This window comes from Ovis aries, chromosome 18, assembly GCF_016772045.2.
Source record: "Ovis aries strain OAR_USU_Benz2616 breed Rambouillet chromosome 18, ARS-UI_Ramb_v3.0, whole genome shotgun sequence".
Classification (NCBI taxonomy): domain Eukaryota; kingdom Metazoa; phylum Chordata; class Mammalia; order Artiodactyla; family Bovidae; genus Ovis; species Ovis aries.
The window spans coordinates 29,084,331-29,099,683 of NC_056071.1; the positions used below are offsets into that span (position 1 = coordinate 29,084,331).

The following is a 15,353-nucleotide window of genomic DNA, read 5'->3' on the forward strand; positions in this document are numbered from 1 at the left end:
TTGGACAGCAGGAAGATCAAAGCAGTCAATCCTAAAGGAAATCAACACTGAATATTCATTGGAAGGACTGATGCTGAAGCTGAAGCTCCAACACTTTGGCCACCTGATGTGAAGAACTGACTCATTGGAAAAGACCCTGATGTTAGGAAAGATTGAGGGCAAGAGGAAAAGGGCATAACACATACACACTTTTGAACTGTGCTGGAGAAGACTCTTGAGAGTCCTTTGGACTGCAAGGAGTTCACATCAGTCAATTCTTGACTATTCACTGGAAGCACTGACGCTGAAGCTGAAGCTCCAATACTTTGGCCATATAATGCCAAGAGCCAACTCATTGAAAAAGACTCTGATGCTGGGAACGATTGAAGGCAAAAGAAGAAGCAGGCTTGAAGGCAAAAGAAGAAGCAGGCTGCAGAGGGTGAAATTGCTAGATAGCATTACTGACTCAATGGACATGAATTTGAGCAAATTCTGGGAGTTAGTGAAGAACAGAGAAGCCTGGCATTCTATAGTCCATAGGGTCACAAACAGCTGGACACAACTTGGCAACTGAACAGCAACAACAATATATATATTACTATATAGAAAATGCTGTGCAGTGCTTAGTTGCTCAGTTGTGTCTGACTCGGCAACCCCATGGACTGTAGCCTGCCAGACTCCTCAGTCCATGGGGATTCTCCAGGCAAGAATACTGAGTGGGTTGCCATGCCTTCCTCTGGGGGATCTTCCTGACCCAAGGATCAAACCCATGCCTCCCGCATCACAGGCAGATTCTTTACTAGCTGAGCCACCAGGGAAGCCCAAGAATACTGGAGTGGGTAGCCTATCCTTTCTCCAGGGCATCTTCCCACCCCAGGAATCAAACCAGGATCTCCTGCTCTGCAGGCAGATTCTTTACCAGCTGAGCTACCAGGGAAGCCCATATATAAAATAAATAAATATTAATAATGACCTACTATATAGCACAGGGGCCTCCCAGGTGGCTCAGTGGGTAAAGAATCTGCCTGCAAAGCAAGAGATGCAAGAGACTCTGGTTTGAACCTTGAGTCGGGAAGATTTCCTTGAGGAAGGCACAGCAACCCACTCCAGTATCCTTGCCTACAGAATTCCACGTACAGAGAGCCTCATGGGCTACAGTCCATAGGGTCGCAAAAAGCAGGACACGACTGAAGTGACTGAGCATGCATATAGAGCCCAACGGAACTCTACTCAGTACTATGTAATGACCCATGTGGGAAATGGGTCTAAAAAAGTGGGGATATATGTATAACTGATTCACTGTGCTATACAACAGAAAGTAACACAACATTGTAAATTAACTATACTCCAATTAAAAAAAATAGGGTTTCCCTGGTGGCTCAGTTGGTAAAGAAACCGTCCACAGTGCAGGAGACCTGGGTTCAATCCCTGGGTCTGGAAGATCCCCTAGAGAAGCAAAAGGCAACCTAGTCCAGTATTCTTGCCTGGGGGGTTACAGTCCATGTGGTTGCAAGAGTTAGACATGACTTAGCGACTATACCACCATCAGTTTAAAAAAATAACAATATTGAGCCACTGAATCAAAAAATAGTATATGTGACTCCAGACACATGCACACTGACACATCTGAAGCACAAGTTTCAAAATAATACACTCATTATGTACTATTTATTCTAATATTTTTTTCTGTTCTTTTCATTAATTTTAAGACATGTCAATGAAAATAAACAGAATGTAGGATGGAAAAATAAAACTCAATCATTCCAATAAAGACAGAAAAGGTGAAGTTCAGCTAACTGTATGTGTTTATAGACACACACTGGAAAATTGAAAGAAAAATGTATACTAGTCAAGTACCAAAAACAGGAAGGCTAGTATAACACATTAATGTCAGTTAAATAGATTTTAAGACAAAAAATATTAGCAATGAAGAAGGTCACTATATCATGATAAAAAAAAGGACACTTCACCAGAAGACCTGGAAGAGAAAATGGCAACCTACTCTAGTATTCTTGCCTGGAACACCCATGGACAGGGGAGCCTGGCAGGCTGCAGTCCATGAGGTTGCAAAGAGTTGGACATGACTGAGCATACACACACACACACACACACACACCCCAGAAGACATAACCATTCTAAATTAATATATGCTTAATAACACTGCCTCAAATACATTCAGCAAAAATTAACAGAAATCATGGTATTAAAGATCCAAAATTGGTGAGAAATTTGGACATAATCCCTTAGTTACTGATAAATCATGAAGATAAAATTATTAAGGATATGAGAGATTTGAACAGTACATTATAACAAGCCTGATCTAAAATGTATACATAAAACTCAACATCTGTCAATTAGAGAATCCACAATCTTCTCTTGCAGACACAGACCATTTAAAATTCTGTACATGAATCAGGCTCCAGAGCAAATCTCAATACTAATAAACTGATACCATGTAGTCCTCAACTTTAAAATATTAGCTTAAAAAAAAGAAAATCACTGTGCTAAATAAGCAAATAAAGAAACTAGATAAGAAAAACCAAAGGATGCTGGTTTGAAAGTCCAAATAAGAAAAAAAAATAGAGACAGAGGAAAAAGACCAATGTGTAAGAAAAAGTAAATTAAATTTGTAAAGCCTACTTGTTTATTGCCATTGTAGTATTTCTAAGTATTTTATTAATTTACTTATGTATTTCATGAAAGAAAAATATACTGACCACTGATTCAGAAATAAATCAACAATTATTTAAACTGTCATCTACCATGGGCAAGGCAATTTCCTAAATGGTAAGAATGATGGGGGATATTTATTGTAGAATAAAGAGAGTGAGTATATATGTGATACAAAATATAAGGCAATGAATTCCACACATTTCTCTGTACAGAGAGGAGGAGGTTAATTTTGATTTGTGATGAGGTGAGTGATTAGGAAGGAGGCAACCTTGAAATATAAGTAGGATTTGAATATGAACATGCGTTTTTACTCAGTTGCAAGTCAATTCCACTCTTTGTGACTCTATGAACTGTAGTTTGCCAGGCTCCTCTGTCCATGGGACTTCCCAGGCAAGTATTCTGGAGTGAGATGCCAATAGACAGGAAGAAAAGGAAGGGTGAGAAAATGCAAAATGTATCTAACATAAATAGTAAATGGTTCTAGGTAGAACTCAGACCAAGGAAGAATAGAACATCACAAAGGTGGTTTGGGGGCAAACAGTAGATGTCTCTAAAAGCTATGGCAAAAGGTGAAACTTTATTGTATCTGTGGCAGATGGGTAGGTATGAAGGTTGTCACTGAAGTTTTATTTTAGCAGAAGTAGTGATGAGAATTAGGGTCCAAGAAAATTGGCTAGGAAACCATTTCTATAGACAAATCAGGGATTAAGAAGGTATGAGCTAACACAATGATTGTAAGAACACAGAGGGCTAGAAAGATGAGAGACCTACAGCAAAGGCAGAATTTTGACCTGACAACCAGACAAGGGTTCAGTGACAGTTAAAGATGAATCAGTGAGTGACAAGGTGGTCGGATTGTCAGAAAAAGGGAATGCAGGAAATAGTACGAGTTGGGATGCGAAATGAGTTTGCCTTTACATATAAGCAAGATAGCCTATAGGACTGTATTAGAAACAGGGTCCTAAAATTATTAGAAGGCAATTATTTTTACAAAATATGATTTTAAACTTATCTGCCATTCAGTTTCACTGATCCCTTAGTCACCATATTTCTTCCTTTTTTCTCAAGGTCCCTTTTGTTCCTCCTGACTTCACCTTCTACCAGTATGTTTAATAACTCCAGGGTATACCTTGTACACTGTGCAGCAAGTTCTAATCTCAAAGAATCTCCTGTGATCACGCAACATGGTGACCTTGCTTCCTTCCTAGCCATTATGAATCATGGGGTATGGTTTCAACTTCTCCTCAATTACTACCACTATTAAAGTCTGAAATTAGGAAGAAATCAGATAGATTCTTAAGCCTGGCATGAGTTCCCAGCAAAGTAGCCCATTCTCTTTCATTAGTCACTGTTTGAAAAGAAACTAAAAATGCACCTATATAAAATGCAAAAGCAGAGTGACAACCTAAGTGCTATGGACTAAACATCTGTGTCCCCCCACAAAATCATATGTTGAATTTCATAACCCTAATATGACAGTATTAGGAGGTAGAGGCTTTGGGAGGTGATTAAATCATGAGGATGGAACCCCTCATGAATGGGATTAGCAACCTTATAAAAGAGGCTCTAGTGAACTCTCTCTTCCTGCCATGCATGGCATAATTTTCTGTAATTTTCTGAATATGTTTTTAAGCCCTTAAAAAAGCAAAAAAAAAAAAAAACAAAAAAACAACCAACTTCTTAAGTCAAGGGTCAAACAAAAACAATCCGGCCTGTGGTTTGTAATTTGCTTACACCTAGAGGAAGGTCCTCCTCATTCTATCACATGTTGTCTCTGCAGTCTGATAGCTGGCTCCTTACCAGCTCTTCCTGACAATAAATCTGCCAGTCAAAAGTTCTACCCAGGTACATCTGCAAACCAGGAAGCAGCCACTCCCCAGAAACCAACCAGGCTGGTGCCCTGATCTCAGACTTCTGGCCTTTAACTATGAGAAATACATTTCTGTTCCTCATAAGCCACTCAGTGGTGGCTATGGTGTTTTGCTATAGTAGCCTGAACTAGAACACTAGATTTCTTCCCATTTCAATGACTTTCCATATTTCAATACTCTTTAACTCTTTCTTTCCACTTACTCAGTGCAGTATAACAGACAGTTAGTATACAGCCAGTTAACTTTTCATTTTCTCCTTATTTTTCTATTTCCTTAGGTCTCCTCTCCACCTTTTCTCTAAGGTTTTTGTGAGAATGAAACATGGAAATGTAAATAAAGAATATGGTCAGTAAAGAAATTTGAGGGGATAATGGAAATACTCCGTATTTCATGGTGGTGGTGGTTTCACAGGTATAAACATTAGTCAAAATTCATCAGTTATGCACTTACATGAATGTTGTTTATTATACATAAATTATATTTCAGTAAATGGATTTAAAATGTAATCTAATATAAAGCACCTGGAGGGTGACAAATAGTTGCTAATTTGTTCCTCTATCCCCTTCTTTTTTCACTTAAGAGGAAAAAAATACCTATTTTTAAAAATAGTCAGCCATTATTCCTTCCATGAAAACTTCTAAAAACTTCCTGAGATAATTATAAGGTTATTTCTCTGTCTCTCCTCCTCCACACTAAATCCCAACATTCTTCTCTTTTTCTGAAAATTTCACTTTCCTATTCCTTTATTTAATATGGTCTTAAATCTAGATTCTATCTCTCTCATTCAGTTAAATAACAAAAACAGAGTAATTGACACATATGCTACAAAATATCTTTGGATGTCAGCTCTGCTAAAATCTATGGACACTGCTGGTAGTACTATGTTGTTAGTTCACATATTAAAAGAGGTTTATTATAACCCCCTTTAATCCTATTCAACCAAACTCACATGAAGTCAGCTATACAAGTACTATTTTCAAGTCTTTTATTAATCACTAGCTAAAACTATACTCCCAAAGTGAATCATAGTCTTTTAAAACAATAAAAATTAAGATCCTTTCTTTTCAAAATTTGCTCCCACCGTTAGAAAACCTTAACTCTTCACTTTCTTTTTAATATATCAAATGAAGTCGGTACCAACACAGTTGTCATGTACTTAGATATTCTAAATCAAAGCAAAATATCTCATGGTATGTTTTCTTATATTAGTGAATTCTCTAGCTGTTTTGCCAGAATAGTAAGTATAGACTGTCTTCTCTAATTTGCTAAAATTGTAGAGAGTTTACTAAAATGGATTATTAAAAAATACTAATAGACTTGAAACAACCACTACAAGTTTTCAAAATAAATGCTTTTGAAATGATTTGCCACTTTGCTTTGTTTTTTTAAACCATATTTTTTCTATATAAATATGAAGTGTTCCTTACCCTTTTTCATCTCACATTCTTTATTCAGTATTTATCACTTCTTTAAGAAGTGAGTAGATAATGAAAAATAAAATTACCCTCTCCCCCAGCCCATTTTACTCACCTACAAAACGGGCTGGGAATAGTAGGTATCACATAACAAAGTCCTCCATTCAAGCAGAATGACCTGTGACTAGGACCACAGGGCTCTTCGTGATCTAAAACATATACACAAATAAAAGACAAATTATAGTTTTCTTAATAAAATAAGGAAAAGGACTAAATATCTTAGATTGAAGTAGTAGTTCTAAAAATTAGAATAAAGAATTGTTTCTTAAAATGAAGGACTTAGTCTTATTCCTTATTTGATAAGCAGGGACTTCTATCTCTTTGAGGGAAAGAAATTAATCTATCTTAAGGGTATGGCCATTAATTACAATGGAGCTTAAAACTGTATTGCAGACATAGGGACTCTCTATAATATATTAAGGGCTTCCCTTGTGTCTCAGTGGTGAAGAATCCACCTGCCAACACAGGAGTTGCGGGTTACCCTGAGTTAGGAAGATTCCCTGGAGAAAAAAAAATGGCAACTCACTCCAGTATTGTTGCCTAGGTGCCGGAAGCCAGTGTGAGGAATCCTGCCTGTGACAAGGTCATGAGGAAGGAAGCTGACATACGCAAGGTTGTGATCAGACTTCAGGGGTCCCCCTGGAATTTCCTGAGCATGTACCCCAACAAAAACCCAAAAATCTGCCAGCTTTTGTACTCTGCTTTTCCACTCTTCTGATATTCTCTGGAAAAAAGTCAACTCAGGGCTTTAGTCTTCTGCATTTGAAAGGAATGTTTCAGTTAAACCCCCTCTGATAGCTCTCTAGCTTGCCTAACAGGTTCCCCGGACCTCTAACAGCTTGTGAATTGCTTACAGCCCCTCAACCGTGAGAGGCACAAAGCTTAAAAGCATCTTAAAGATACAGAGCCTTTTCTAAAGAGCTAAAAATAATATTGGTGACAGGTTTTCACTGTTGATTTAATGATTGCCGCCAGGCCTCCATATTCTTTATCTTTTAGGCACCTGGGAGGATGTTAATCAATGTAAATGGGATATGGAAAAAGATATATAGTAGTTTTGATGTTAGCAACACTAGACTTTTGAGTTAATTACTTTTCTTTTGTTATAAATCACTGTACTCCTTTCACTTGTTATAAACTGCTGTATCTTTGCTATGTAAGAACGTAACTTTATTTAGTGCTTTCTGAGAATGGCGCCAGACTTTGGGAAGATCAACACAAATAAGTCTTCTGATTGACAAACCCTTATCAGAAAAAAGGCTGTAAAATGTTAATTGGCCCTTTTGGCCGGAAGATTACGTAAATTACCTAAGACTTGTGTATACAATTAGGTATGCAGAGAGAAAAGCCTGGTTTTGATAAGAGTCTGGACTGCTAACGCTGCATAACTTTGTGTTACCCATTGATTTCCATGTTTTATCAAAAGTATAAAAAGCCTTCTGAACAATAAAGGATGGACCAGTTTCTCGAACTAGTCTCTCGGCCTAGTTTCTTGGGAATCTGGCTCCCCCCGTGTCTCTCTCTCTCTCTCTCTTTTTCTCCCTCTCCCTCCCTCTCCTCTTTACTCTAATTTTAGGCTGAATTCCCATCTGGAGCAGGGTGGCTCACTAAGTCTACTTACTTGCCCTGGCTTTTAAGACCTGCGCGAAAGGGAGCCTAAGAAGGGCACCCTTAGATATTCAAGTGGGCACCGGTGGCCCAACATAGATAGTGCAAGCTCCTTGTCTGGAACTTTACTGGCCTTCCCCGTAAGCCAAGTTATTCAGCCTTCTTTCTCCACTTAATTTTCCTACTACACTATTTCTTCCTAATTTAATCTTATATTAATAAATAAATAAGTTTTCCTCGCCAACGCCCTCCCCGCTTTGAATTTCCTGGATCCACCGGGGCTGGACCCCGGCACCTAGGAAATTCCATGGACAGAGAAGCTGGGTGGGCTACAGTCCATGGGTTCAGGAAAGAGTTGGACACAACTTAGTGACTAAACAATATAATAGATTAAAAGGAGAAGACCAGTATCTTAAAATAAATAGTGGCTTTTCTCATTCAGTAAGCTTTGCTTAGAGTTCTGTCCCAATAGTATAGTTAGATTCCTATCTTTTCTTTAAGGTTTCAGATGCATTAAAGCCTGAAATTGCTGTGGGAAAAAAGTTTAGATTACTAAATAAATCCTGATGTTCAGAATCATCTTTAAGTATTTCTATATATGACAATTCTAACATCAAAAAACAAAAATATCTTATTAGGTTTTGATTTGCAAGGGGACATTAGGTAATAGCTAGTAACTATAAAGACATATTTCAAGTCCTCAGTAAAACTGAAAACAGTAATACCATCATATGGGATACAGCAAAAAATTTTGGAATATTAAGAAAATAAATCTCCGTGTCTCTCTTCCTTTCTCTCCTCTTTTTCCCTCCTTTCTTCCTTCGTTATCTTTTACCTTTCTGTTATGCTTCTTTCTCTGCCTTCCCTTTCTTTCTTGGTACCTATCCCTCCCTTCCAGACTCTACCTCCTCACTCACTCTTTGAAAAAATTCCCCCAAAACCATTAGACAGAAAAATTTAGAAATAAACATTATATATGTTATAACATTAGATATGTTATAACATTATAACATATCTCCTGTGTGTATTGTATATACTGTATACTTTAAACATGTTTTTATATTTACTCATTGAGTTATACTACTATAGACTACTATTTATGATTAGAAAAGTCAATTGCTGAATGCTTTATCTTTTGATCCTGAAGGGGGAATTATTTAATACATTGCTTTAAAATTGAACTTTGTTGGTTCCTGACCATTTCTGTGCAGAAAGTGACACAGAATCTAATGTGAAGAAGAAAATGGCATTGTTCCAATTAGGCATTTTAAAAAATAGCGCACTAATTTTAAAAAAGTTATTTAGTATTTATTAGCCACTAATGCGCTCGATAAAGGACAGAAATGGTATGGACCTAACAGAAGAAGAAGATATTAAGAAGAGGTGGCAAGAATACATGGAAGAAGTGTACAAAAAAGATCTTCACGCCCAGATAATCATGATGATGTGATCACTAATCTAGAGCCAGACATCTTGGAAAGTGAAGTCAAGTGGGCCTTAGAAAGCATCACTATGAACAAAGCTAGCGGAGATGATGGAATTCCAGTTGAGCTATTTCAAATCCTGAAAGATGATGCTGTCAAAGTGCTGCACTCAATATGCCAGCAAATTTGGAAAACTCAGCAGTGGGCACAGGACTAGAAAAGGTCCATTTTCATTCCAATCCCAAAGAAAGGCAATGCCAAAGAATGTTCAAACTACTGCACAATTACACTCATCTCACATGCTAGTAAAGTAATGCTCAAAATTCTCCAAGCCAGGCTTCAGCAATATGTGAACCATGAACTTCCTAATGTTCAAGCTGGTTTTAGAAAAGGCAGAGGAACCAGAGATCAAATTGCCAACATCCGCTGGATCATGGAAAAAGCAAGAGAGTTCCAGAAAACATCTATTTCTGCTTGATTGACTATGCCAAAGCCTTTGACTGTGTGAATCACAACAAACTGTGGAAAATTCTTCAAGAGATGGGAATACCAGACCACCTGACCTGCCTCTTGAGAAACCTGTATGCAGGTCAGGAAGCAACAGTTAGAACTGGACATGGAACAACAGACTGGTTCCAAATAGGAAAAGGAGTACGTCAAGGCTGTATATTGTCACCCTGCTTATTTAACTTCTATGCAGAGTACATCATGAGAAACGCTGGACTGGAAGAAACACAAGGTAGAATCAAGACTGCCAGGAGAAATATCAATAACCTCAGATATGCAGATGACACCACCCTTATGGCAGAAAGTGAAGAGGAGCTAAAAAGCCTCTTGATGAAAGTGAACGAGGAGGGTGAAAAAGTTGGCTTAAAGCTCAACATTCAGAAAACAAAGATCATGGCATCCGGTCCCATCACTCCATGGGAAATAGATGGGGAAACAGTGGAAACAGTGTCAGACTTTATTTTTTGGGGCTCCAAAATCACTGCAGATGGTGATTGCAGCCATGAAATTAAAAGACGCTTACTCCTTGGAAGAAAAGTTATGACCAACCTAGATAGCATATTCAAAAGCAGAGACATTACTTTGCCAACTAAGGTCCGTCTAGTCAAGGCTATGGTTTTTCCAGTGGTCATGTATGGATGTGAGAGTTGGACTGTGAAGAAGCCTGAGTGCCGAAGAATTGATGCTTTTGAACTGTGGTGTTGGAGAAGACTCTTGAGAGTCCCTTGGACTGCAGGGAGATCCAACCAGTCCATTCTGAAGGAGATCAGCCCTGGGATTTCTTTGCAAGGAATGATGCTAAAGCTGAAAACTCCAGTACTTTGGCCACCTCGTGAGAAGAGTTGACTCATTGGAAAAGACTCTGATGCTGGGAGGGATTGGGGACAGGAGGAGAAGGGGATGACCGAGGATGAGATGGCTGGATGGCATCATGGACTCGATGGACATGAGTCTGAGTGAACTCCGGGATATGGTGATGAACAGGGAGGCCTGGCGTGCTGCGATTCATGGGGTCGCAAAGAGTCGCACATGACTGAGCGACTGAACTGAACTGAAGATATTAATACCCTTAAGATATAATTACTATCGAACCAGATATCTTCACTGTCAGAATTTGAACTTTGCTTTTATTTTAAATTGTTTCACCTTCACATTACAATTATAAAAGTATAAAAATGTAAAGAGGGAAACAGAACTTACAAAGAATTTAAGTGGAAAAAAGGAAAGTAAACCAACCAGAACTAATCTTCTAATTTTTTTCTTTATTTACACAATGTTATGCTTCTTTACTAAAGGAAATCAATCCTGAATATTCATTGGAAGGACTGATGATGAAGCTGAAACTCCAATACTTTGGCCATCTGATGCAAAGAACTGACTCACTGGAAAAGACTCTGATGCTGGGAAAGATAGAAGGCAACGACAGAGGATGAGATGGTTGGATGGCATCACTAACATAATGGACGTGAGTTTGAGTAAACTCTGGGTGTTGGCGATGGACAGGGAAGCCTGGTGTGCTACAGTCCATGGGGTCATAAAGAGTCAGACACGACTGAGTAAAAGAACTGAACTGATGCTTCTTTACAACAAGACAATTCTTTTTTTCAAAACAACTTTTCATAAGATAATTCTAACAATTTTCCAGGAATAATTTGGCTAACAAATAAAATCCCAGTTGACATTACATTACATTAGAATCATGGACATCATCACATACGGTTTTCCACTGAGGGTGGAGTGTCAACTTTATCACAGAATGATTTCTGTAGCTGAAATTAATGTCCTTGTTTTTAATAGCATCACAACCAGTTATGACTCAACATCTGGGATTTTATCAGTAAGGAATACTCATATAACCTGAATCACTATCTCTGAATCTATTTGTATTCTGATTTCATTTACTTATTTGTAAAGTTGATAGCAGATTTAGAGTACACCAGAATTAGTTTGTAAAAAGCGATAAAATGTAGGTCTAAAACTACAGGTCTAAATAAAATAGTTCCATGTTATAAAGCTAGGTCTTTCAAAACCAAGGTATTTCATATTTCTAGGATAATTTTAGATGGAAAAAATATAGTCTTGTGTTGATATACATAACTTTTTTGTTTCTATTTTTATGACATAAATTTTTTTGACACACATTGACAAAAGTATAAACTTACAAGAAATTACCTGTTGTCATCTTAACTTCCAAATAGTTTCATTCTTGGCTGAAAGTTTAGGGTTGAAAACAGCACCTAAAATTAATAATTCAGGAAAAATTATCCTCTTTTGATAGCATTACAAAATTTCAAATATCGTAACAATGATATCCTTTTAAATGATGAAAATAATTAAGGATTTATAGGCTAGGGACAAAATTCTTTGGTTAGAACATCTATATTTTTAGATACTTATATATCAATAAAAAAATCTGAACAGGTAAATCTAAAAGATCAATAAACAGTATAAATGCACTAGATATAAATCACTGCCTAAGTAATATAATGCAATCTTAAATCTCTCTCTAAAGAAAAGTCTAATGTTTTACTTTTAATGAAAGTGAAAGTCGCTCAGTTGTGTCCGACTGTTTGTGACCCCATGGACTATACAGTCCATGCAATTCTCCAGGTGAGATTACTGGAGTGGGCCATGTCCTCCACCAGGGGATCTTCCCAGCCCTGGGATCAATCCCAGGTCTCCCGCATTGCAGACAGTATCTTTACCAGCTGAGCCACAAGGGAAGCCCAAGAATACTGGAGTGGGTAGCCTATCTCTTCTCCAGCAGATCTTCCCAACCCAGGAATCAAGCAGGGGTCTCCTGCATTGCAGGCAGATTCTTTACCAACTGAGCTATCAGGGAAGCCCAATAAACACTGCTAATTTAGTAGTATACTATATGAGTTTCTATATGAAAAATATGAGTCAATATGTAAAAATGAATGACTTGAAATTGACATTTTAACTTTCTCATAAAGCCTATTTCTAATCTGACTTTTCAAAAGAACAACTTTCAATTTCTCAGTTTATTAAAAATGACCAAAAGGTTTGCATTTCTACAGAAGCTTTAAAATTTTTATAAGAGTACTTTTAAATGTACTGTAGATTACATATTACATTAACCAATCTACATGTGCCTTTCTTTTGAAAAATGTCTGGCATCTGGCAAAACAAAGGAGTTATGTATGAAGTTATCTGCTTTAACAGAAACAAAGGAATTCCAAAAGACATTTGAAAAGATGATAGATTTATACTTACATTATGATTATATGCTCTCAATTTTATTTTATAAACTTTTATAACTTACTCCTGACTTAAGAAGAAAACCTTTTGTAACAGAAATCTCAATCAACAACTTCCTATTAACACAGGTGTAATAAGCAAGATCTTCTTTCAAAGTGAGTCACTCTTAAACAGACAAGCAGTGAGACAGAGAGACAGAAATTAAACCTATTTAATTTTAAATAATCACTGGCTCATTGTATGAGTTTCTTTTTCTAGAGAAACAGACTTACCTCAATAAAAACTTACATTCAAACAAACAATAAATTTTGTTGGAAATGCAGCATTTCAAAAGTTTTTGAATAATGCAATCTGCAGCAGCTGTACCTTGCCCTTTATAATCCGTCAAAAATCTGATTTACATGGCTGCAATGTGCAGTGTGGGTGTGATTAAGAAAGACCAAGGTGTGCACAGAGGTCAGGCACCAGCCAAGGGAACCAGCCCTTTCAGTCCACATGTTCAGAGTTACAAATGGAGCAGAATTTTATTTAGAAAATAAGTTGTTCTAAACTGCCTTCTCAAATCACTTTCCAAAATTTTCAAGTGATTAAGTAAACCATATTCATTTGGCTCCTAACTTATCTTTGTACGGCTGAATAATTCCATCGTGTTGTATAACTTTGTGAAGAAAAGGAATTTTAACATGGAGTTAGTGGGCAAGTATTCCACAGATTTTTTTTTTGTCTGACCCAAACAATTTATTTTTAGCATAAACATATAATCTCAATACGAGATGTCTAACTAAAGCAAGCACCACCAACAAGACCAAGATGGCATCTCCTCTTCTAAAGTTTAGGTTTTGCCCAGAATTCTTGATATAGGGAACAGCCCATACCAAGAGTCATTGCTCCCAGAACAAAGCCTTGAGCTGCCACAAACATGGATCAGGTGAACAGACATTTTAGTATTTCCCCTGTTCTTCAATCTGTATAATCCATATGCAACAATTGCTGCAAAACCTGCCATTCCAATGGGGACAAATCGTGCCTCTCTAGCTTTTTGGATAAGTTTAGATCCCTGATCTTCATCATATGAAGAAACAGAAACATTTGTGTCACTTGACATAGTGATTGAAGAATCTTCAGACAATTACAAGACATTTCAGGTTCCTACTGGCTTCTGACCCCACTCCCATACTCGCCCTCCACAAATTTTTTTAAATTAATTTATTTTAATTGGAGGCTAATTACTTTACAATATTGTGGTTGTTTTTGCCATACATTGACATGAACCAGCCACGGGTGTACATGTGTCCCCCAGTCCCAAAGCCCCCTCCCACCTCCCTCCCCATCCCATCCCTCTGAGTTGGCCCAGTGTACTGGCTTTAAGTGCCCGGTTTCATGCATCGAACTTAGACTGGTCATCTATCTTATGTATGGCAATATGCATGTCTCAGTGCTATTCTCTCAAATCATTCTACCCTCACCTTCTCCCACAGAGTCCAAAAGTCTGTTCATTTTATCTGTGTCTCTTTTGTTGTCTCATATATAGGGTTGGTGTTACCATCTTTCTAAATTCCATATATACGCATTAATACGCTGTACTGGTATTTTTCTTTCTGACTTACTTCACTCTGTATAATAGGCTCCAATTTCATCCATCTTATTAGAACTGACTCAAATGTGTTCTTTTTAATAGCTCAGTAATAATCCATGTCCATAGGGGTTTTTTAAAAAGGAATTTCCTTACAAAATATATAATATTTACATACATAATGATCTGAAGTACTGAGACAATTTAAAGAAGGTAACAGTTACAATACAGCATACATACACTACCATGTTCAGTGTGAAGTGAATGTAAGCACTGAACATGGCTCATACTGATGGCAATATAACTATCCGCAAACTATAACAAAGCTGTGCTATATGCATTAGGGAAAGTGACAAGGTTTAAAATCATAAATAACTTAATAAAGGAAAGCATAATTTTGTTTAAAATTGAAGTACAGAGTTCTTTAGCAAGTAACTACCTGAAGTATGCCAACCATTCATACGGTTTCTTTTCTAAAACAACTCAGACATGACTACTTGTTTGATATAAAATGTAGAAACTAGTACATTTGCTCTTTTAAGAAAATATTTAAATAAACTCATAATCCATATTCTGAGAAAAACTCTTTACATTACTAAATACTATCTCCCTCATTCAAAGGTAACTTTTACATATTACAATCTTAAAAAAACACACACATGCAAACATATATATACACAGATATATAAAATTTTGTTAGCTTACAATGTTTGGATTTTAAAGTGACATTTTTATGAAAACTCAGTAAGTTTGATTTGAACTATGGTAATATATTGCTGTCCACTAACATGAAAATGACTACTAAACTGTATGTGAGAGATAATAATCTATGAGTTCATTCAGGATATTCAAGATGCTATTTATTAAGAGACAAATCATGGCAGTTAGTTTGATATTAATATTTTTTCACACAATACAAATACATTTAACCTTTGAGGCTACATGATTCTAAAGAAGACTTAACATTTTTCAAGTTAACTTTCACTCTAAATAAAAGCCATGATCTTCAAAAATAATTTGT

General features: G+C 36.9%; 1 protein-coding gene and 1 pseudogene across 4 annotated transcripts in view; both read right to left on the minus strand.

Annotated features, from left to right (window-relative positions):
• The window catches only part of NRG4 (neuregulin 4), a 122,031-nt gene that overhangs the window by 67,026 nt on the left and 39,652 nt on the right, over nucleotides 1–15,353 (minus strand). For all 4 annotated transcript variants that reach the window (XR_006056848.2, XR_006056847.2, XR_009597235.1 and 1 more), the window contains 2 exons: nucleotides 11,710–11,774; nucleotides 6,054–6,147 (listed from right to left, as the gene is read on the minus strand). Coding sequence is in view for 1 of the 4 variants with exons in the window: in XM_042235191.2 (XP_042091125.1) it covers nucleotides 6,054–6,147; nucleotides 11,710–11,719 (104 nt within the window). In the remaining 3 variants the exon portion in view is untranslated. The remainder of the gene's footprint in view (nucleotides 1–6,053; nucleotides 6,148–11,709; nucleotides 11,775–15,353) is intronic.
• On the minus strand, nucleotides 11,792–14,007 carry LOC121816026 (HIG1 domain family member 1A, mitochondrial-like; annotated as a pseudogene).